Source organism: Leptonychotes weddellii, chromosome 11, assembly GCF_054177405.1.
Source record: "Leptonychotes weddellii isolate Sample4059 chromosome 11, ASM5417740v2, whole genome shotgun sequence".
In the NCBI taxonomy this organism is placed as follows: domain Eukaryota; kingdom Metazoa; phylum Chordata; class Mammalia; order Carnivora; family Phocidae; genus Leptonychotes; species Leptonychotes weddellii.
The window spans coordinates 72,572,701-72,596,354 of NC_138379.1; the positions used below are offsets into that span (position 1 = coordinate 72,572,701).

At 43.8% G+C, this 23,654-nt stretch overlaps 1 protein-coding gene across 5 annotated transcripts in view; it reads right to left on the bottom strand.

Annotated features, from left to right (window-relative positions):
- The window catches only part of SNX19 (sorting nexin 19), a 43,999-nt gene extending 22,181 nt beyond the window's left edge, over positions 1 to 21,818 (bottom strand). The window contains exons 1-9 of one of the 5 annotated variants that reach the window (XM_006733473.3): positions 19,605 to 21,818; positions 17,258 to 17,396; positions 16,141 to 16,241; positions 15,905 to 16,024; positions 13,880 to 14,010; positions 12,531 to 12,624; positions 11,855 to 12,035; positions 9,277 to 9,406; positions 2,784 to 4,061 (exon numbers count right to left, since the gene is read on the bottom strand). In XM_006733473.3, the coding sequence (XP_006733536.2) occupies positions 3,911 to 4,061; positions 9,277 to 9,406; positions 11,855 to 12,035; positions 12,531 to 12,624; positions 13,880 to 14,010; positions 15,905 to 16,024; positions 16,141 to 16,241; positions 17,258 to 17,396; positions 19,605 to 21,311 (2,754 nt within the window). In that variant the 5' untranslated portion in view covers positions 21,312 to 21,818 and the 3' untranslated portion in view covers positions 2,784 to 3,910. The other 4 variants (XM_081799085.1, XM_081799086.1, XM_081799087.1 and 1 more) reach the window with 4 other exon arrangements.
- Positions 21,819 to 23,654: the final 1,836 nt, after the last annotated feature.

Consider the following 23,654-nt stretch of genomic DNA (forward strand, 5'->3'; position numbering starts at 1 on the left):
GTTTTTCAGAGTCCATCGTCTCTCATGGTTCGTCTACCCCTCCGATTTCCCCCGCTTCATTCCTCCCCTCCCGCTACCTTCTTCTTCTTCTTTTTTTTTTTTCTTAACATATCTTGCATTATTTGTCTCAGAGGTACAGATCTGAGATGTAAACATATTCTTTACATCAGATATGCTACTGCCCTAGCAATTTAGAGTTCCCAAGGAAATGGAACATGGAGCTTGTAAAGATGACGAGAACTCACAGTTACTGAGAGCTTCTATGTGCCAGGTATGCGTCCAGAGGCTTTCATTATCATCTCTTATCTTCCAACTAACTTTATGAGCTGGGCACTCTTATTCCCATTTGGAGAGTAATGGAGGCAGAGGGAGGTTAAGTGACTTGTTCTAAGTCACACATATAGTAAGACACAAAGGAGGATTTGAATTCAGATCTGTCTGACTTCCAAGCCCATATTCTTATTTCCCTGTGTGGAAGGAAAGAGGCTGAGAAGCACAACAGCAGGACATGCTTCCAGAGACGGCCAGCTTAGATGGGCCTCACAGTGGGAGGCCCATGGCAGAGAGGACACTATGTTCTTCTGGAAAGGAGAGTGCCACGAGGATAGGAGAGGGCCTAAAGGGCCCAAAGGAAAACCTCTTCTCAGGCTCAACCATGGCCCTGGGAATTTGAGGTGCTCACTTAAAGAGCTGTGGGGGAGGGATATAACAGAGACTCAGTTTACACTGGTGTTTCTTGTCCCCCAGCATGACTGAGGAATCCCTGAGAACTTCACTAGTGATAAACAGAGGGACTGATTTGATTGGAATGGCATGTGATGTTCATTCGACCAAATTTGTTAAGTGCCTTCCATGTATATGATTAGGTGCTTATGACAGAATGATGAATAAGACAGAGTCCCCGCTCTGAGGATACTGAAACTGTCCTTCAGAACTGTCCTGGGTTCCTATTTGTAGCTACAGATGGGCAAGAGGTACCAGTAACTTGACCTGAAGAAAGGTACTGAGGTCTAAATACCTCACGAGATTCTGTTTTATTCTTAACTGATGCAATAACCAATTCTGCCTGAGTGTATGAGAATCTACACGCAGAAGTACAAAAACACACAGGCACAGGCAATCAGGTACCACGTATCTTTTACAACCTTAAAGCTGTATTCAAGTAGAACCTGTCAGTATAGGATAGAAAAGACAGGGTATCTTCATTTGAAGGTGGGTGTAGAGTAAGTGACACCCAAGAAATATGACAGGGAGGCCGCTCATAATAGGAGAGACTCCTGGGGCCCTTCTTGGCCCCATCTACAGAAATTGAGAACTTCCCTTTGTCAAGGTCTAGTGGGAGAGGCATGAGACAAGCAGCGTCCCTCTTCTCCCAAGGAAGCACAATACAACGTGAGCAAAGCCATCAGTGCAAAAAATTATTTTCAGGACCTCTAAAAACTACTCGAGTCAGTAATGACTCAAGTCAATAAAGGGCCAGAAAATAATCTGACAGGAAAATCTGGAGACTTGGTTTGAAAGAATTTTGAGATTTAGTTTGTATCTGGGGCTCTTGCAAAAGTATGCTATTTTCCTACAGAAACTGCATAGAAAGAGATCAGGTGTAAGAAACCACAAGGCGCCAGAACTGAATTACAAGAAAGAGAAATTTATGGAGCAAAGGAGAAAAGCTGTAATCTATGTTCCTTGAGAAACTCTGAATCTTAACTCTGAAAATCTTTTTCTCACTGAGAACAGGATGCAGAAGAGGGATACCCAAAGGAGACTATGCAATCTCTGATCCAGGAGTGTTTTAAGAATAAAATCAGAAATATGTAGATGGAAATCAATTTATATACTACTTAAATGTGCATGTGTCCTTGAGTCCAGTCAGATGGAAAGCAAGAGAGACTAGACACAAATAAGGCAGAGGGACTTGCAAGTGAGGCCAGTTCTAGTGGGCACAGCTTGGTGAGAAACCCAGCAGAGTGGGGAGGCCGTACAGAGTAGCGGAAATTGCATGGGCTTTGAGGCCAGGATGACTGAAGTAGAAATCTTGGGGCTCATACTTCCTAGCTCTTTGATTCTGGGAAGCTTAATGTGAATATCCTTTTCTTCACTTGTAAGATGTGTAAATATAGGTCTATCTCACAGAACTGCACTGCACATCAGTCCATGAAGCACAAAGCTGCTTAGCTGGTATAGTTAGTATTAAATGTCAGCTCCTTTCCTGGGGCACTTGCTTGTATCCTTTGGTGGCAGGCCTGGAGTTTCCCTTAAGATCTAACCAAGGTCAGAGAGGCCCTTTATCTATCTGCTACCTAGACATGCCCATTGAGAAAGACGTAAGGAACAACTCAGATTCTGGGGTGACCTATGAGAATTAGTGCAGAGGATGTAGTCAGCCATTCGTAACTGTCTTTCAGGAAGACGAACACGCGTGCCTGGCAGCACAGCCCTCTGCAGGGGTCCCCTCCTCTCTCTCCACACTCCTCCTGACCTTTCCTGGGAGATGGTTTGTAGGGACTGCATTTCTAAGAAAATGAGTCCATGGCCTGGCATAAAGTCCAGAGCTTGCCATTTAATTTTCTCCTGGGTCCACTGCTTGTTGGACTCCTTAAACCTGACACATTCTTTCTTTTCTCCTTCATCTCTATAGAATTCCTGACTTCACATACTTTTCTATTCTCCTTTGCCCACAGATTACAGAATTTCTTTTCTTCCTTCCTCTTTTTACGCTATTCCATTCTCACGTGCCCCCCAACCCACACCACATATGCACACAAACACACACACTCACTCACTCTTTAAGAAATCCTGATGTAGATGCCAGGAATGTGTCTACTGCCCTTTTGACACAGAGTCTGATGCCATCTTCGGGGCCATGGGGAGGGCAGAGCCACAGGACGTGGCATTCGTGTACTCTACTGCTAGCCTGCTTCATATTTTTATCATGGCATTGCTCTGGGCATCCAGGCAGGGAACCAGTCCAGCTTCTTCTCATTCCTTTGCTCTCCATCAGGACTCCATAATAATCTCACCCCTTACCTTGGCTGGATCTTCCTGCCCCAAACCTTCTACCATCAATGGAGCACAGTACATCCCTCCTCTTTCCCTCCAACCTAGTCATGTCTGAGTACTTGTCCAATTTCCTAACCCTGATTCTGATGCATGCAGGAATACTGGTAAGTTTCTTCTGTTTTCGGACATGAGCAGTCTGCACAAGCTGGATTCACTCCTTGGCTTAGCCTGCTACCCTCACTCCTCTGCCCCTCCCTTTGTCTCTAGTTCCAAACAAGGAGTGCTCCTTCTTACATAATTGGATGTTCCCAGCACAGAAGCTGACACACGAGGTCAGGCGCGCATGCGTCCAAGATTTCCCTTTGACTTAACAATGCCTTTTTTGGGCATCTAACTTCTCTTCAGCTCCCTTCCCCCACTCTCTCCACGCCATCAACAATCAAGGGAGATTTATGAAGCCTGGCTCAGCTCAGAACTCTTCCAACCTTGGCTTAGAAGGAGGGGTCATGAGGTTGAATTTACTCTCCTTTTTTTTTTGCAGGCTAGAGCGCAAGCTTGAGAGTGAGGGAGCGCACACTCATGACTTGGCAAGAGTTCCTGGCATCCAAGGCAGTTACGCATATATAGGTCTTTTAAGGGAGCAAGGAGAGTAAACAAAGCTGAAGGGAGAACTTATCTTTTTGGAGATGATGATGCAGGAGGTTGGAAAATTAGGACATTTTAAGGAGATGAATGCAAATCTAGATGGCTGTACAGTCCCTGAAGCCCCAGCTGCAGTGTGTTCACGATACTAGAGAAGCGTCAGTAACTATCAGTGGCCCCAATACCGACTATCCTTCTCTTTAAAGGGCAGAGCTCAAAGGAGAGCCCACGTAATCTGCAAAAGGATACAGCTCCGATCCTTGTGGTTTCAGAGACACAGCAAACATGGTGCTCCCTGGGCAGCAGTGATGGGGACAGTCTCAGAGAGGCCAACACCGAAGCAGGAAGCAGGCAGGGACCACACCATACCTCTTCTCAGAGTAGCAATGGTAGGTGGAGTGGCAGGGAAGGTGCTGTAGCTTTGGGGGGATATCAAATTTCAGCTTATTTGCTTACCAAAGCAAGTAAAGCCCAAGAATGTAACACTGTATGAACCTCTTTTTAAAAATAAAAAGACATGTAAGCTGTCCAGGGGAGAAGTAACATGGGCTGGCCTTAGGATGCTGCAGGGCCCTTTGTGTTACATGTGAATGTGCATACACAGAACCGTGGAGTTTACAAAGTGACTGATAATCTCCTCTTGAGGAATGTAGACTACTCTGAGGCAAAGATATCTGTTGGTTTTTAATTCCTTCAAATCCCAGGGCAATCCATGAAAGATAAAGTCATTATAGCTGAAAATCACACGAACATGGGTTCGAATTCTGCCTGTGGCATACTTACTAGCTCTGTGATCTGGATTAAATAACCACAATTCTTTGTAAGCCTCAGCTTCCTCATCTTTGAAATGGGGATCATAATACCTCTTTCACAGGGCTTTTGAGGGGATTAAGTGATACAATACGCTTGTGTGTTCAGCACAGTGTCTGCACAAAGTAAACTCTCAACAAAGGTTTGCTGGATACTAAATATCCTGAAGGTGACAATGTGATCAATGTCTACAATTTGAGTCCTGAAATAAGCCCTGTCTTTTCCGTGTCTACCACACACAGGGGAACTTGCTGGTACGAGACCACAGACCACAGATCCTTCATGCCTCTGGAAGGGGAATTGGGATTCTTTTTCCAGATAGCCACGGTTTCTTCTTGACTCCTATTGTAAAAAAGCTTCAAGAGCACTGTGAACCCAGCACAAGATATTTGAGAAGAGGGTCATGTTTATATATCATTAAAAAGATGGAATGATTTCTAGGGAAAGATGAAAGGCCTTGACCAGGGAAGGATAAGACTCTTAGTTCTAGTCTGTGGAGACTCAGGGTGAGAAGGGTGTCAGCCGGCTGTGTTCCTATTTCTATTGCAGCTAACACAAAACAAAATAGACTTAAGGATAAAATTTGGTTAGAAATAAGTAAGACCTTTTTGACAGGAAGGGATATTAGACAACTGAATAAGTATAAAATATCATCACATGGAAAAATTTATAACCGACCACAGTTACAAAGAGTTTTCCAAAAGTAAGAGCCACAATATTCTGTTCTTGCACAAGATTCATACTGGCTTCATTCAAATTCACTAAATACATCCAGAATTTCCCTCCTTTAACAAAGAGATGCCACCTCATTTAAAAAAAAAAAAAAGTAAAAGGAAAGTCAAGGGAAATTTAGCTGTAAGCCCTCTCCCTGATTTTGCTTATGGTGTGAGCTAACCGTGGGTTTTGCTCGTTTTCATTCACCTGACAGCTATGTACCCAGCTAACCAGAAGCGGGGTTCTAGTGGAAGTGTCAACAGATGGGGACATGAAGGATAAAACTTATCTTGATTCAAAGTTCTTTTCATGAGGAAAGGCACTACTTGATTCCAGCAGCTCTCCCTACCCATGTAACCAGGAGCACTAGTAATCCTGGAAAATACTGAACTCTGTACTTAACCTATGCTTGTCTATGCTGGAAAGAGACACAGGTAGTCTGCTTCCTGATGTAAGACACGGGAACACTCTGGTTGTTGCTTTAACAAATGAGCCCACTGGCACAAAGTCACCTTGAAAGGCCTTACAAAGTCTCTATTGTTTAGGAGCTCTATTCTGTGTAACTCACAGACAGGCATAGTGGGGACAGTGGTAGCTACGGGACAAGACTGGTATAGAGTGGGTCATCCTGAAGACACAAGTCATCCTGAAGACATAAAAGTAGAGCAAATTTCGGGCCACTAGCTGGAGCAATTAGAAAAAGAAAATACTTTTTATCCTTCTTTCCTTTTTCTGAAGTGCAAATATTAAGACCTAATATCTACTTGGACACTTTTTATGAACCTAAACAGATCGATACTATTATTATTCTTATTTTCCAGATGAGGAAACCAAAGCTCAGAGAGATTAATCATAGCAGAAAAGTAGCATATAGTGTAGACAAGAACCTGGGCTTTGGAATACTTGGGTTTGATTTCTGGCTCCACCACGCATTAGCTTAATGATCATGGATAAGGCCCTCAGCTTTAACCACCATGAAACTGTACAAAATGTGAAAAGTAGGGACTGAGTCTGCTTCATTCCTACTGACCAGCCCGGTGAATAAAGGAGTCAGACCAAAACAATTTCCCAGCTGGACAGAGAGGTAGGAGTATTTCAAGGTAAAGTGGATGAATGCTACAAACAGCCTGGACAACTGTCTAACAGTATGCTCACACCAGAGGGCACAATATATTTACTTCTGCACATCCCACCCGCTCCACTTTATCTTTGTCTCTTCCTTATCCCTAGAGAATTTATAATCATCGCCCACTGAGGTAAATGCAATCTGGCTTAGAATTCTCAATCAGAAATTCCCTTACATTTAATTTCCCATAGAACCCTAACTATGTAAAATACTACTTCTTCAATGATCTGCCTATAATTCCCGAATATATTTCTCTTTCCTTACCTGTTAACTTGCTCAAGCCCTTTAATATTCTGAGTTGTTCAAACTTTAGGTAAACTTCTTCCTACCTGAATCTTAATCTTTTAAAAATTTCTCCTGACTCACCTATACTTTTCTGTTCCTACTGAATAATTTCTTGTGTTTTGAAACCAATTCATCATGTAAATGACTTCAAGGACAGGGGGTAATCAATTATCACATACTAGCTAGTTTTAGAATCTTCCAGTTTTGGGAAAGCACTTGGAAGATCAGCAAGGGGAAACTTAATAGAGGAAGAAAGAAATGAAGGCTCAGTTAGCAACATTCACAGATGACTGAATAAAAACAGAGAGACTCTACTTCAAGTATGAAGGTAATGAGAAAGGAAATGTTTGTTCTTTTATCTAACATTTAATGAGCATCTTCTATGTCCTGGGTCCTGTGTAAGTTGCTGGGGATATATAGCCAGGTCTACTCCTTAAAGAACTGGTAGTCTAGGGCAAAGTTTCTCAACCTCTGCACTGTTGATATTTTGGGTAGGATGATTCATTGTTGTTTGGGGCGGTGGGGAGAATGCTGTCCTGTGTAGTGTAGGATGTTCAGCAGCATCCCTGGCCTCTACCCACTAGATGAAATAACTTCCTGCCTCCCTTCGCAGTTGTGACAACCAAAAATATCTCCAGATATTGCCAAATACCCCTGGGAGAAAATTGCCCCCCATGTGAGGACTACTGGTTTAGGGAAAGAATATCATTTCTCTAATACACTGTGATAAGTATAATCATCACAACTTTGAAAGTAGAAAAGAGGGCTCCTTAGTTCTGGGGGAAGGTGGGAGAGGATACCACAAAAAAGTTTCAGAATAAATGACATTTAATGCTTAATTTTTGAAAAATATTTAGCAGTAGGCCAAGCAGACAAGAGGGAGAGTTTTGGACATAGGGAAGGAGACAGAACGAGAGAGACATGAGATAGAATGAGTAGGAGAAGAATGAACAGAGAAAGACCATTCTGGTAGAGATAAGAGGATGAACAAAGGCCTGAAGGAAGAGAGACCACTGAGTGTTCAGGTCACGATGAATGGTTTGCATGGGGGAGAATTAGAAATAAGGCTGGGACCAAACCATGTCACGTAAGAAAGGAGCTGAAATTTTAATATAATAAATATATATTTTAAACACAGTGGAGCCCTTTTTCAAACAAAAAATTACCCAGATCCCTAGCCTATTACACTGACCAAAATGAAATTTCTTTGATTAGATCATTGTCTGCTCAGTTTTCGCCTTAGCTTCTAAAGCACCTCTGTGGAACCCTAGAACTCTGGGAAACAGTGGAAAAATCACTTTTGTAGGCAAGAGGGCACCACTGAAGGATATTAAGTGTGGACTATATGTTCATATTTGCTTTTCGGAAAAAGCACTCTAGGGGCAGAGTTGAGTATGGAGGAGGGACAAAGGGGAAAGTCAAATGGCATGGAGACTAGTCAGCATTTTATATGTGGGTTTCGCTTGGAGACCAGTTGTCAGCTACAACATGTAGGAAAAAGCACATTGGCTTTGGAGTTACACACATCTAGCTTCAAAGCGCAGGTGTCATTAACTATGACCTTGGGTATGCTAGCTGACCTTGCCAACCTCTATTTTCTTCTATAAAATGGGCTACCTACCTCACTTGGCTGCTACAAGAAAATGTATGTACACAGAGGTCAGGTGCTGGCATATGATGAGCGCTCAGCAAATATGAAAGTGCATCCTCTTCTTTCACTAGGTCTTTTTATTATTAAAGCTCCTTAAGCTTCCCTGATCTTAAGTAACTCTGAGAGTAGGAGGGAAGATTTACTTGCTCCTTGTTAATGGATTTTCTACTTGTAGAACTGACACATACTTCTGTTTTTAAAAACAGTTTTTCTTCTTGGTATGACCTATTATCATGAGCCATATGCTAACAGAAGAGGTCAGAATTGGGCTTCTTGTTACTTTAGGACCTGCCAGGATGTCTCAAAAGAGAGAAATCAAAACAAGAATGGTCAAAACACAAGCAAGCACTGTTTATATCTGTCTGGTTCTGAAACCGTGTCTCTGGCCATCCTGAGTTTAGCAAAGTTTGTGTCAGTTTCATGGTTAGGAAGTTAGCACCTAAAAACTCCATCCATGTGCAGACCTTTCAGGAGATGCAAGTGGTGTTGGGATCACAGTCCACATTTTATATCTAAGTATACTTTTATTCCTTACCATCCTGTGTGAGTACTTCTTTAATTGTGAATATTTACACACCTTTTGGAGAAAACAATCTTTATTTTCAGAGCACTGATCTGTTTTCTCCTTGTCTCATTGTTTATCATCACAGTAAATACATACTGTCAGTGAAGAGAAATGTCAATTTTAACGAGGTGAAAGGTATAGGGGTTGGGGGTATAACTGGGTGGAGAACTGCTCCCCGAGCAGGAAGAGTTGAGGTGAAGTGTTTTAAGATCACAGGCAGTGTCTATAACTCAGTGGATTATGCCAGAAGTCTTACAGAAGCAGACCCATTTATACTTTAGATGATGAGGTGGTTAACACAAGCCTTTTGGTACTCTTCAGGCAGTCTTCATCCCTGTGCACCTATGACAGAGTCTCTGTCTTTCCTTATGGCTGCAGGTTTCCTGGATTCTACACTCTCCCTCTCCAGTGCAGAATTCAGCATCACATCTAAACCCTGTCCAACTTGAGACTCTAATACAATGGAGAACTCTGCCATCTTACCTCTGAACTAGGGTCCCAAACATAAGATGAAGAACTTTCTGCATGTTTTCTGTACATAGCCATCTCCACTGCTCCATCAGCAGCAAGAGGAGCAGATCTAGGGCTGTGTCAGCGAGCTCTGTCTCTGCTCCTGGGGTATGAAAAGGCATCAAAAGTAACTCAGAAGAGACCCATTCTGGAGGAACATATTTCAATGCACTGGATCTTCACCTTTATATCAATCATCTTGTATTTCTGTAATTCTTCTGTACTTAAATCAAGAGATGTTTATATCTAAAAAGTTCAGTGATAGGCTCTGTATTTCTTTATAATTCTTTGTTTATATTCCTTAGTCACTCAGTAATACTTATCTTTCTAAATGATTTTGCATATAATTATTTTACCTATCTAGCTTCTGTTTCTTTTGTATTTTCCCCGGGAAACTAAATACATTCTGTTCCAAGTAACTGCTCCCAACTAGTGACTAACTGGAACTGGCAAGGCCCAGTCTCTTCCATCTTTATATTCCACTGGCCTCCACAAAACATCATGGAAATGTTGTGGGCAGCAGATCTGGGGAAAGTTTTGGGATTCATTCTCCCGTAAACAAGTTGCTTTGAAAGCATCTCCATTACACAGAGCTGTTGGGTTGGGATCTAGAAGGCTTCAGTCTGGTTTTGAGAGAAATGTGGTTCGAGGAAGAGCACTCTACCTTTGGTAAAATATGCCAATACAATGACTGATTTCTTTCCTCTTTCAAAGACTGGAAAGACCACAAGTGACTTCACATGCATGCTAAGCTGAAGTCTCCTGAACAGATGTACTTTATGGATGGAAGCATCTGTTCTTTTAACCCCGTTCAGGGGGTCCCTTGTCATCTGTGATTTGCTTCCCAGGAGATGTCCCCAGGAATACATAATGTTCCAGAATGAATCTCAGCAATCTGGTGCTACTGCTGTGATTAATATCATAATTAATCATCAACAGTAATTTTGTTAGTCTAGGACAAATGCGTATTGTCTCGGCCAGCTTGCCCAAGCTCTCCTCCCTGAAGAGTTCTTTAGGACATTTAGTAACTTCAGATTTGGATGAATCTTCCAGAACCGAATCCTACTTTTTCTTAATCCCATCTAATATATATATCTTTTCTGCGCTGCTTTTCAAGGGGGCATGGGAACTGATATGTTTTCTTTCCAGTCATTTGCTCAAAGACAGGATATTCAATTCCTTAGGAAACAGCACCATCCTGAGCATCAGCCACCCTTGTGGATTTTATGATTTTCTCAGGTTTAGCGTTTACCTAGAGCTGCCACCATGTGGTGACAGCTAGTCATAGCAGTAAAAAATAAAGCAAAATGAGGCACTGAGTCCTCTGAAGAAAATGGTAAATTTCCTGTCATGTGAGCATTATGAGTTTCTCAGGGCTAGAAGAAAAGCTCAGGCATAAACTATACCCTTAGAGATATGATGTTCAAAATTTACAGGCTTGACTTTGGCTAGAATTATACTGTTTTACCCATTTCCTCTTATTTGTAACTTCCTACAGTTCTCTGACGCTTTTGAGGTCCTAACACTTCATTTACTTAACCAGTGAGATATGTGGGAAGAGGTGGGGTTGTGAACTTCATTTTTCACACAGTTAAGCTGAGGTCCATACAGTAGAGGTCAGGTGACGTCGTTCAAGGGCACCTGAGAAACAATGCTGAAATCAGCCTTTTTTTTTTTTCTTCCCCTTCTGAACCCCAGGTTTTGTGATCTTTTCTTTTCAGTGGGAGCCTCTGTCTTGGTGGAACTGAAAAACCTTTTTATACGTTCTAGCTCAGCAAGCATACTAATATCCAGGGCTCCCACTTTTTCCTCTGTAAAAAAAACATCTGCACTTCTTCTGGGAAGCAAACCTCCCTGTCCTCACCTCTTCTCCCTTCCTGCTCTATGTTGGGGAACTAGGTGGCGTCATTTGCTATGGCAGTAAATAAAACAGAAGGAAAAGATCCGGGGAAAAGGAAGAATTCCATGTTGTACTTCAGTTGCCCTATGGTATATCTAAGTGGAGATTTCCGGTAAGCAACTGGAAATACGACATCCAATATTTAAGCACCGTCAGCACACGTTAGATTTAAAATCAAGAGCACAAATGAGATCACTCAGGGTAGTATGCAGGGTAAGAACAGAGAGCCAAAAAAAAAGTTCTGGAAGGCTAGTAAGGGAACCAACAAAGGGGACTGACAAGGGATCACAAGAGAGGTGGAGAGAAAACCAGGAAAGGGGTACCACAGACACGAAAGAAAGTTTGTAAAGAGAGTAGTCCAAAAATGCCAAAGCACGGCAAAAATAACATAAATAAGATAATGATATGATAAGCATGGATCTTATTTTGCTGGACCAGAACTTCCCATTTTTGTACCCTGCTCCTCTGTTTGACTCAGCTCTGGGGACCGTGTCAAATTCTTCTTTGTATCCCAGGACTCGACACAGCACCTCAAACACTGGTGTTTAACACATGGCTTGCTTAGCTGAACACAAGAGAAATTACATCAACAACTCCCAATGATCACATCCTACCTCCCTTCTCTGTGGGAGCGGAGATCTTGTCACGTACCTGGATCACTGTTGCTGAGGTCTCGGGCCGGCACAGCTGCATCTGACAAGTAACCATCCGTACAATCTTTGGGGATTTGTTCAGGATCTTTTTCTGGGGCTTCTGCTGGCTGCATTTCTAATAACTTTGTCTGTTTTTCAATAAAGGATTCCATCCCAGACATGGATAGGATTTCTGACTCCTAGAAAGAGCCAGCGGCACATCACATAAAGAATGAAGAAAATAGGAGAGTAACCGTGGCCCTTCAGCTTTTCCCTGTTCCTTCCCTGCATCAGTATCATGAGTACAGAACGCAACGTACTCTGTGGCCACCTTCAGAAAATTTTCACTTTCTACCTAAATTGCAAGTAAAACAGTGCCTTTTTTATTCTCACTCGCTGCAAATACATGTGGGTCATCTGTTCTCTCCCAAGAACTGGCTGTCCTTCTCATTCTGCCATCCTTTATTCCAAGGCCATGACCCTTGAGAAGCCAACCTATTGGCCCAGAGTGGGTAGGAATTAGAAACCACTAAGAGAAAATACTTTTAGAATAAAAATTAGAGATCCAGATGCTGGTTAAGTCCTTTAGCAAGGCACCTACATCTCTCCTGACTTTGGAGAATGTCTCAGTTGTCCGTAACTGCAGTATCAACATCCCAGCTATTAATTCCAGGAGTTACCTAGGAAATTCTTACCACATTGCCTTCCTGGAGACAATAGAGAATCTTCTCAGGTGCCTCAGTTATAGTCAGTGCTGGAGCAATCTTACTGGAGAACCTCAATCTGGACCTGGTATTGATACAAAGAGCAGAAACAGAACATGATTCATGGTTTTGATCTCCAAACAAGGGCTGACAAGTATTAATGCTTTAAAACAAGAACACCCATACTTATTCTTGGGAGTTTACTGTGGTCAGAGTTGCCAGGAAAGACCTGGCCCTGAAATTCCCAAAACGATATACATTCTGGCAATTCTTTATAAATAGTACAACCATTGCACTAAGCTGTGTCCACGATGCATTTGGGAAAGGGCTTTTGTTAATGTAAAACAGGGACCAGTCTATCATGGTTGTAGTCCCATAAGTTAAAAGAATGGTGAGCATATACTACATACTCATTAAAAATATGTTGAGATTAAATTGACAAGTGGCATAAACCAAGGTTTTTGTTGTTGTTAGTACCCTTTTCATACATCCACTTATTCTCCTAGTGTTCCAAATAAAAGTAGGGAAGGGACTACAAGTGCTAACCTCATGTTCAAGGCTCTTAAAAGCACAGATATCACGGTCACTCTTCAAAATATGGGCTCAGTAAAAAAAGGCTAAAAATTGTTTTATTGCTGGTCCATGAGACATGAACACAGAGACAAAGACAGTCAGTCAGACATACAGACACAAACATACAAACTCTCCACCCCCCCAACACACACACACACACACACACTCTCTCTCTCTCTCTTTCACTCACTCACTCTTTCTCTTCATAACGGTCCAGATACAGATATGAAGTTTACAGTAAGGGTTAAGTGTGGTGCCCTTCCTTTCCACAGGTTCGCTTTGAAAGGGTGTATGTGGGACTCTAGTGCAGGACAGAATAGGCTAAAATAGGCCCTACGCATGTTTATTCTGGCCCTTTCCTGTTTATTGCTAGTACGTGCATCTTCTGAGCTAAGATTTCCAGAAATGATGACAAACAGAGATCAGTTATAAGCCTTAATTCTTAATAGGAAAGAAACACCTCAATTTTCCAGGAAAATAGAAAAGGAGAATATCCATATTCTACAGTTTTCCTTCTAGTCAAAACTCCCTGGTCAGTTTAAGTTCTGGGTTCCCATGGCAAGACATTCAGCAGGGATGCCTATGCTGGATCTCAGGCTCCTCTGGGTTGAGGATTGAGGAGTGTAGGTCTGGCTTTGTATAAAAACTGGTATGTATGACCCATCTCCTCTCTCTTAGGGCTGGAGAGTGGGGATAGGCTTTGGCTTAGGACTGGCAATCACCCTGAGAACTGGAAAGGGTCCCCGGGTGACTGAAGGGCTTCTCACTTGCTAGGCTTCTTGCCTTCTGTCTGGGGCTTGCTTTCTGTCTCGGCCTCACTCAGCTCTTCTGTGGGGCTCTGGGGTTCGGAGCGAGGAAATGCTGTCTTCAAGGTGTCCACGATAGCACTTACCACCATCTGCAGGGGTCAGAGGTGCAGGGTCAGACAGAAACCACCAAATGAGCAGTTGTCTCATGGTGCTTTATGCAATGAAGATGAGCAGATAGCTAGGGTAGCTAGTGGAGACTTTTCATCAGCATAGTCAGATACCAGGCACATTTACTGGCAACTATTCCCCCCTTTCTCGATGGCCATAAAAATCTGCTTCCTCACAGAGTTAAGACAAACAACGTCATGGGAAAAGAAACCAAAACAGTGAGATAAATAAAAAGCTGGGAGTTCTGCAGGCTGGTGAGATACTTTTCATTTTTCAATTTCTTTCCTTGTATATGAAAGAATGATTTTTAATTTCCAAATCAATAATACTTTCACCAAGATCTGAATAAATGGAAGTGATATAGGTAGGAATATATGGAAAAGAGAAAGAGTAAAGATTATCAAATGAGAAATACCTTCTAGAAGTATATATAATATTAACATGTTCAGAGTAAATTCACAGAGTAAAGAACTGGTTTTTCCAGTTAATCCAAACAATTTCTCTTCTTTACAGAAAGAGTAACAAAAATCACTCATGTCAAAATTTAGGAGTCTGAATTTGATATAAACTACTCATAAAGACCAAAAAAAACAATCCTCACTGAAGAGTAAGAGTTGTATTTCTCAGAATGGAAAAATGGCATATAGATATAAAATGTACATATAAAATGTACAAATGAAACCCTAAAATACCAAAGAAATGAGAAGAAATCTTTACTTTTCTTTTGGTGCTCCTTGCTAATTAACACTGCCGGCTCAGAGCAGCATCACGCCTTCCTTAATTCATGCCTGTGTTCACCCTCTACAAGGAGTACAGCCAGCACAGCTGAGACAGGGCTGAAGTGTCAGAGCAAGATGACAGTAAAGCATAGGGGATAACAAACCAGGGAAAGAACACAGAGGACCGCATGAATAGATAACGCAGCTTAGAAAACATAACTTGCTCTCAAGGCTCACCAAATTGTAGTCTGTGGGGAGGGTCCTTATCTGCTCTGTTCACTGCTGTATCACCAGCAGCTAGTCCTGTTCATGGTCAAGCTCGTACTTGACCAGGCAAGCAGTTAAGTGGCTGGTGAGTCAGTGAGTGAACACATCTGTGTGGATGGACACATCTGCATGGAATTCTGGGGATTCTACCTCATTCATCCCTTTCCAGTTTGCAGCTTTTTCCTCACAGCAGTGCATGTCTCCTAATTCCTACCACATGAAATTCCACTTTTTCATTTTATCCTCTGAAGTCTAGAGAGAGGCCCGCCTTCTGCCAATGAGTCAGTGTTTTCTAACCTTTTAAAACATATGCCATCTTTGGATAAACATAACCTGCAGACTTGTGCCCTGGAGACTCTAAAATCAGCTGGTAATCACTGCTTACAGGATACGTGTTGCACAAATGTCCTTCTCCTACCATCTCCAAAGGTTCTGAGACACCCTCTCAAAAAAAGTGTAATTCTTTCCATGCTCTGTTCTCCAGCAGAGATTTAGACTATACCAGTCTAAATCAAGCTTAGTGTCCTGTCTTGGGGCTCTTTTTCCTGAGTGACCAACACCAGGAATGATCTTTATCCCCAGGAGAAACTTTCCTGCCCCCACCGATCTATGGAGGTACAGATCTATCTTCACCTTCCTCCGCTAGAATAACAATGTCATAATATCCCCCAGGAGGTATGTGTACACATATAGTGTCAGACTTGCTCACTGTAATTTAGCAAGGTGATGGTCCAACCAGTATTTGCGACAGATCTTAAAAATTCTAGTCCACGTTCTATGGACTCCTCTCTGCTTTCTCTCTGTACCCGCTACTTCCTTTATTTTTCAATCACTACCTACACTCTGGTGAGAAACTAAAGCTGAGCGCACACAGTGGCCCTGCTGGTACCTTGTCTATTCTGGACACCATGAATGGTTTCTTGACAAAGGCAATACGAGCATCTGTGTTCAGAGCAAGGAACTCCTGCATCTCCTCACTGTTAGCGATCTCCGGAATGGCACAGAGTTGCTGCAAAAGACACAAGAAGGATTTCAAAGAGAAATTTTGGTGCCCAAGTCTCTCCAACTTGGCTTGGGTATCTGATAATTAGAATGAGAGCACAGCCGAAACAGAAGGATGCTGACCTTTAGAAAGGATTCCAGGAGGCTCTTTCGGGCTTCTACTCTGTCACTATCCATGTTTCCAAATGGAAGGTCCGGAAAGAGCTTTTTAGGACCCTTCACATCTTAAAAAAAAAAACAAAAACACAAACTCATTCACTTTACATTCACTGAGAGATATTCCATATAAAATACATCATATATGTAAAGAAAACAGAACTGTTGAATATATTCCTGAGATTTTTTTATTTCAGGAGTTCCAAATATACCCCAAGGATATAGTACATACAATCTACTCTCGTTATCAGTGTTCACGCTAAGGTACAGGAGGCCATATGCTACGGTAGTTACAAATGAGGGCTCTGAAGTCTAGGTGCCTGAGTTTAAATTTTTGCTCCAATCCCTACTATAAGAATGCCTAATTCTTCTTTGACTTTTTTCTCTGTAAAGTGGGGATAATGATAGTTCTCTATCTCATAAGCTCTTAGGAGAATTAAATGAGCTAATATGTGTAAAGTGCGTAAAAGACAACCTGGCATACGTTTTCAAGCTTGGTTCAGTAGTAACTATTGTTATTAAGAAAGAAAATGCATAACTGAAATCCACAACTTATGCCTAAACTTATTAAAAAGTTTATTTGGGTGATCATCAGTTGTTGTTTTTTTTTTTTTTTAAACAAAGTAGCTGCTTACTAGCTTATTTTTAGAGTTAAATTTTATTACATTTTCTTACTGTTCCTGTGCCTTATGGGTATCAAATAGCAAACACCCAAAAAGCCTGGTTGTTAAAGGAAGGATGGCAAGCATTTCTGGAAACTATTTTTAGAGCAATTCATCTCTGTGTATGTGGAAAAGTTGATTTAACGCCTCACACCACCTCACAGACACAGGTGGAAATGTGAAAGTTTCTTAAGCTTAAACTAGATGGGCCCCAGAACAAAGCATTAAGTGGCAAAGAAGTGCCTCAGAAAGAATGCGATCAGTGCTAGCCAGTACTAAAACCCAAAACATCTGAAAGCAAACTGGGGGAACACGGGCCCCTTGATGCTGTGTTCTCCTCCATCCTTCCCCACAAATAGTAGGCCTCCAGCCTCTCATATCAGGGAGGTAGATGTGTAAAGCGGGCTGGGGAAACTCCTGACTTTTTATGAACTTTCGGAGATCTGATTTCTCTTCCAGACGCGTCTGCAGATTGAGGAACTCGCGGTAGCGGCGATTCACAGTGTGGTAGGCCACCTGCTGCAGGCCACTGCTGTTCTCACCATCCAGGGCCGTCTCATACTGTTGAATGAACACATTTGTTTAGGGCATCAGCTCAATGGCCACACAGTAAGAGCAGAGTAGAGGTAAAGGGAGGGAGACGTTCCTATTCTGTTTCTTTTCTTTCTTTTCTCTTTTTAAACTTATTTAACAGAGAGAGAGAGAGAGAGAGAGCGTGCACGAGTAGGCAGAGTGGCAGGCAGAGGGAGAGAGAGAAGCAGGCTCCCGCTGAGTAGGGAGCCCGATGTGGGGCTCAATCCCAGGACCCTGGGATCATGACCTGAACCAAAGGCAGACGCTTAACTGACTGAGCCACCAGGTGCCCCTATTTCTGAAGCTAGTAGATGTGATTGCTGCTCTGAGTTGTAATGAATAACTCAAATTTCCAGGGCTGCTGAATTAAGGAATGAGATGTTTCCCAACATATGTGGCCCAGAAAGAGCAATGAGTTTTGCTGTTCATTCCCTCCTTCCACCTCAAAACTCCCTCCTGCAAACACTTTCTTTACTTATAAAAATGGCTATAGGGCTCCTGGGTGGCACAGTCAGTTAAGTGTCTGTTGGCTTTGGCTCAGGTTGTGACCTCATGGTCATGGGATCGAGCCCCGTGTCAGGCTCCACACTTGGAGTCTGCTTGCGATTCTCTCTCCCTCTGCCCCACCCGCTTGTCTCCCTCTCTCTCGCTCTGAAATGAATCTTAAAATGGCTCTATTACTATTTTTCACATCTCAAAGAGTATAAAACAGAAGGCACAAGAGCACCTCTTTCACTCCTAAATTATGGGTTGGATGTTATAAGAGGATAACCATTTGCCATTATACTTGACCAGTGATTATTTATGTTAGTTGGGGGGGAAGAACAAATAATCCAAAACAGCTGATGAATAAAATCATTTGTTTGCCTGGAACGCATTAAAGGAACATGTGTTTTTATTTTGCTTTGGACAGATTATTATTCTTGGAGCTAAACTGAAATTTTTTTTTTCTAAGCACATATCATCTGTATGATTGGAAGTCACACGAAGACTGGAGATGTTGTAAGGGGTCAAAGTTTGCTGTCTTCATATGCGTAGAGGGCCAGTATGTGGGAAAAGACAACTTGTACTGAATGTTCCCCCAGAGCAAACACCCTGAACAGCATGAAAGCTGCAACTCAGTACAGGGTAGACTTTTTGACAGAGTAGTTAAGATATAATGAAATGATGTGCAAGAACTATGTATGTACTCGTTCTCATTAGGGGTAGGTTACCATTATTGTCTGGAGGAGGTATTATACTGTGGGGCAGGTGATGGAAAAAATGATCTCTTTGTTGGTGGGGCTTAAGGCTGTCTTAAAATTTTCTAGAGCCAGAGAGAAGTATTCATTATGAACTGACATGCGCAAAGTAGTAGTCCCTCAGACCAGCACTGAGAAGGAAAGGCCTAGGTAAGAGACACAGACAGAATTCAGGGTGGGGCTCTCAAACTTGGGGCACCTGGGAGTTTCTGTGGAATATTCTGCTCCCTGAGCGACACTAATCGATACTCAGACATTCCCAAACCTGGCTGCACCTCAAAAATCAATTGGGCTGCTCTTTAAATAGATTCTGATAGGCTCTGATAGATCTGAATGAGAATTTACAAAAATCCCTCTTCAGGTGATTGGGAGGCAGTCTATCCTAAAGCCAGTTTTAGGGAGCCGCTGCTGTAACTGAACTCACCACCTGATACATGATGATACATATGATACCTTCATATCATCTCTGCCAAGTAGTTCCTACTTCTGTGCTTAAACAACTCTAGGAATTAGAAACCTGGTACCTTCTGAGATATTATACATATATATATTTATTCATTTATATGTAAATATGCATATTTACATATACATGTAAATAAACTTCCTTCCTAAACAAAGTACAAAAGACACTAGTAATTAAGAAAGGAAAGAAAGAAATTAACAGGGAAGTTTGGTAAGAGAATTTCTGGACAAGACTCTATATTGGGAAGCACTGAAAAATATGACCCTCAGTATCCTAAGAACCCTGAGATTCTAGGATTGTTTGCATAGATACTAAACAGAAGCCAACTCTGCTTTACAAATGATCTTCAGACCATTTACATATGGATTCTTGTCAAATTAAACATAGTAAATGAAGAGTAGCCTCTCTCCCTGAGAATACTAGCTTCATTGACTCTGCTTTCCAAACCCATTCCCAGCCCAGAGTGGGTGACCATAATTCTAATCCTATTACCTTCACCGTGTAGAGTGTGTATGGGTGGAATCCAGTGCCACTGTGCTCTCGAGCAGTAATGGTACCAGTGATACGAAGGTTCTGGATGACAACTGGGCCATCTGGACTGGTCAGGGGCTCAAAGCTGAAGGTGGCTGAGCTGAGAGGACCAGTTGGAGAGGAGGAAAGCAGAACCTGTGGCAGATTAGGATCTACGGAGCTCACACCATTGGTGAGAGCCTTCTCTAAGCATGAGGGTCGTGGGGGGCAGGTCCTTTCTGGATCTGTCAGCAAAGCTGTAAGAGAGGTGACATCTCCTTGCTCTACTTCCTTGTCTGCTGTGTCAATGTGGATCTCTGGGCAGGAAGTCAGCAAGGAGACCAGCAGCCCTGTCTCTGTTTCTGTTCCTGGACCCAGCTCAGCCTCTGCTCCTTCAATTCCTTCGGATCCCTCAACATCCTTAGACTCCAGAGACTGGGGACCCTCCAGGGTACACAGGGCATCCTGGATCCTGTCAGAGAGGAAGTTGCCTGGGGTCATGAGCATGATGGTTTCCTTGCTCAGTTCAGACAATGGAGACTCCAGCTCTGTGTCTTCACATAAGAACAAAGGGCCTCGAATATCTGGCTGTAGGAAATGAGATGAGTTGTATCCTACTTTTCTTTCTTCTGGCACTCCACCCAGTTCTCCCTCTAGTGCTTCATGGCCTTCTTCAACTTCTGGGGAGTGATGGGAAGGCCGGTCTGGCTCATTACAGTTCAGGAGCACCGGCGCTGCTGCTGCTGGAGAAGGGGCTCTCACTTCTGGCAGGCTCTGTACCTCAACAATCAGTGGCAGAGATGTGGGCACTGAGGGCTTTTCCAGGGCACTGGCTGGGGAAGTTGGTTTAACCACTGCTGTTGGATTATCTCTGGCCTTGGAAAAGATGCCCACAAGTGCGAGGTGGATCCAGTCAGGATCTGACAGCTTGCTAATCAGTGGTAAGATTACATTGCAGGTAATGAGTTCCACCACTACATGGCGACCGGTCCGGGTCTCCAAGTGGGGCTTTGGCACTAGTCCTTGAAGCAACAAATTTACAATGCCACGTGTATAAGTGACCTCAGTGCTGGCGCTCTGCACAGCAGGATGTGGGGCAGTAGCTCGGCAGTAAGCCTCCCAGAGCTGGGAGGGCTCAACTGTACCACTCTGCTTCCCAGCCAGGGCTTCCTTCGCCTGAATATAGCTCTGCAGGTGACAACCGCAGAGAGTCAGAACCCTCTGGGCAAGGGCATGACTGTCCACCATGCCCATCCTCCTCCGGAGCTCCTGGACCAACCCTTTCATGGCGGCCTCCATTTCTTCCTCAAAGGCTGGCTCCTGGCTCACTGAGCGATACCAGGACGACACAAAGTCCCGAATAATCATCTGGATGGTACGGTCGATCTCCAGTTCCAGTTGCCTCTCTGCCTCAGGGTTTGGAGGGCAGGTGGCCACTGGGATGAAGCGTTCCAGGTGCAGTCGACCTGAAGCCCCCACAATGGCGTTTGAGCCCAGCCATCCTCCCAGCACCGCTAGCAATGCAGACAGAAGGCATAGGAGCCACACGTTGACCAGAAAGTGGATGACCAGGAGCCAGCCGAGCACGATCCCCACAGCCATCAGCTTCCGGCTACTCAGCAGGTTATTGAGGTTCCAGCTGGACTCAGCTGGAGCCTCTTGTAACGAGGACACTGTCTCTGCCTTCATGGCTAAAAGGGGCAGATGGCTACTCAGACGATCGATCACCCTCCTTCTACTTCACTTGAGTTCGGGAATGGGACGTTAACTGTGTACGGAGACAAGGCTATCTGGCGTGCCCTATTCAGGGCCCCGGGCGGGGCTCTGGGCCCTCGGCGTCCTACAGGCACTGCAAAGCGACAGGGGCGGTACTGCTTCTCCCCCTCGCGCCAGCCCGTTCCAGCGGAGATTCCGCAGCCTTTATAATGCAGAGGTCGGAGAGCCGCCGCGCTGCCTGGGGAGGGCGGGGCAGGGCCTACGGCGCCCCTCACCCAACACTTACAGACGCCGAACACCGGGTCATACACCGCTGGGGGGCGCGCCCAGACCGAGTCCCGATGTGCGGGGGACACAACGGTGTCTTCGCCACCGCCCTCGGAGGAACCCTCCGCCGGGCTGGGGTCCCCGGGCGACTGCCACCAGCAGCCCGGCTTTTGTCACGGCTGCCGGCCGGCGGCCGCCGGGGACGACTTCCGGGTCGACCGCGGCGGAACGGGGCATGTTGGGAGAGCGGCCGCGCGGCCTGAGGCGCGGCGCTGCGCTGCGCGCTGCTCCCCCTGGTGGCGAGGAACAGCCGTGACAGCACCAGCGGAAAGTGGTCTCCCAAACTCGGCTTGCAGAACCCGTGCTCAACGGTGGGGCAAAGTTCCCACAGGGGTGTGGAGCAGAGAGCGGCCGTGCCGGCAGTAACGCTCGAGGACTGAGACCTCTAGCTTTAATTATTAAATGGAGTCGTCCAACATTTCTTACTGCTTAGGCAAACTCTCTGTAATCCAGTTTGTTTTAATCCCATGTGGGCATTTTTTTCATTGGCCCGATACATTTTAACAATTTTCCCCGCTTCCTCCGGCGCCCCCGTGCAATCCCCAATACATAGCTCACGTACCTTGTTCTCAGGAATTGCAGAACACGAGGCGTACAGTCTTAATACAGAGATAGATTTATTCCTTAAATTTCATATACTGTGCAACAAAATCATATTTGTGACTTGGGGGTTATTTGCTGGTGGCATTACCCAAGCAATCAGATGTTTTGAGCATCTGCTGTATTCAATCACTGTGAATAGGTACCGTGGACGAATAGAGCAGTCCTTGTCCTCAAGGACCTGGCAGTCTATTGGGGAGACAAGTTCCTGAATCATGAATGGATAACTAATAATGCAAGTCAGTATGGTATATGGTATAATGCAAAATCTTATAGATATTCAGGGGAAGGACAGGTCACTGGGGGTTGCAGTGGTTTAGAGGGAACCTCACAGAGAAGGTAGCCTTTATGTTGAATCTTCAAGGGTGAGAGTTGGTTTCTAACCCCCTCCATGTCGTCTTCCCCCTTTTTCCCAAATGTATAGGAAAAGAAGGCAGAGGTAGAGATGCATTTTCAGACAATCCTCAAATATATTTGCTTTGAAATCTACCCGGACAGAATTACCTACAGGTAGATTGAATGCCTGACAGTAGAGCGGACCATGTGTAAGAATGTGTTGGTGTCATGTGAAGGCAGATTTCTTCCCCATCTTGGTCCCTAGGAGCTCTGCCTGCAATGTGGCTATCCTTTTTATTTTGGCACAGGATGCATATCATTTGTATAGTTATTTATGATTGCTCATCTTCAGCTTTCTCTATGATGTTAGCAGGCTTCATCATTATAGCATTAGTTCCCAGATGTTAGGGGACTCTGCAGGCAAACTCCAACCAAAAATGTGCCAACAAGAAGCAAACATATTGTGGCTTCTCTCATTTCTACTGTTGTGGCAACGATTTCTTTTGAATACAAAAGGAACCATCATTTAGATGTGAAGCATAGTTAATGCCTGTCAATTCTAATACAAACAGTTTGATTTAGGATCAGAATGTCCACGAAGCTGACTGGACACATCCTTGAGAACCCAGAACGTGGTCCACTGTTTCCATGGCAGAGACCACTTCACTGCTGCTCTCCATTCCACAAAAAAGGAATATAAGAAGTGGGTGCTGCCCTCTTTGTCCTCCCAGACCATTTCATTGTCCTCAGTTAGAGAGACAGTTAGATCACAATGATGCTCTGGAGAAATATCCCTGCCACTCAGCCAAGAACTGAAAGAAGTGGATGAGAAAGAGACTAATGTGATTTTGAAGATTTTCCTGTGATAGGTCAGAGAGAAAGTTTACAGCATAAACTGGAGTGTTCAGGGCAGTAAGAAACTGACCTTGTAAGTGGGCGCTGTGCCACCTGACCAGATGGTCTGGAGTACGGAGGTAGCCAAGGGTGCCTTCCTGATTCTGAAGCGGATTTGATGAAATAGGACTCTCAGATGAACATGCCAGCACACTTGTC